Raw genomic sequence first — 741 nt, 5'->3', positions numbered from 1 at the left:
ATGGTCCAGAAATCCCGCAACGGCGGGGTGTACCCCGGTCCAGCCGCGGAGAAGAAGCTGAAAGTGGGCTTTGTCGGGCTAGAGGCTGGGGCTCCGGATACGAGCAAGGATGGGGCGCTGCTGATAGCGAGTGCCGAGGAAACCAAGCGGGGCAGCATCCTCAGCAAACAGAGATCCAGCATCTCCGGCAAAGCGAAACCTCCAAAGAGAAATGCCTTCTACAGAAGACTACAGAATTTTCTTTACAATGTTTTGGAGAGACCGAGAGGATGGGCGTTTATCTATCACGCTTATGTGTGAGTATATTGTTGGTTAAAGATTGTTTACTTCTAGTGGGTTTATGCAGTCGGTGTGGGAGCTAAACAAGCCTGGCTGTCTCAGGAGGCGTGAGGCGTCTGAATCATTGTTCCATTATTGTTTTGTTATGAAGGCACTGAAAACGTCAAGGCGATTGAATTGCAAGTGCCTGGGGAAATTGCGCTTACTGTCAGTTTTATGTTGATGAGCCTATGTCTTTATCGATTTAATATCATCGCAAAAGTATATTCTAAAATGTAGACAACACGTTATTAGTATTGGCTGATATTGCAATAACCAGTTTAGCCTGCAAGGTAGGTTGACTCATGAATGACCGCAGACTCTGAATTGTGAAGATTGAAAGAATCATAGGAATCATTCGCTATACCTCGATTTCAAATTATTTATTTATTTATAGCGCCTTACGCCACATGATAGTGTTAT

At 44.8% G+C, this 741-nt stretch overlaps 1 protein-coding gene across 7 annotated transcripts in view; it reads left to right on the top strand.

The window, feature by feature from the left end:
• Window positions 1–741, top strand: part of kcnq2b (potassium voltage-gated channel, KQT-like subfamily, member 2b) — a gene marked incomplete at both ends in the record, with an annotated part of 41,017 nt that continues 40,276 nt past the window's right edge. For all 7 annotated transcript variants that reach the window (XM_083667564.1, XM_083667563.1, XM_083667558.1 and 4 more), the window contains one exon: window positions 1–296. In XM_083667564.1, the coding sequence (XP_083523690.1) occupies window positions 1–296 (296 nt within the window). The remainder of the gene's footprint in view (window positions 297–741) is intronic.

This window comes from Argentina silus (genome assembly GCF_951799395.1).
Source record: "Argentina silus genome assembly, chromosome: 4".
NCBI lineage: Eukaryota > Metazoa > Chordata > Actinopteri > Argentiniformes > Argentinidae > Argentina > Argentina silus.
Note: the sequence above shows the minus strand (reverse complement) of the source record. Positions and strands in the feature narration are given on the sequence as shown.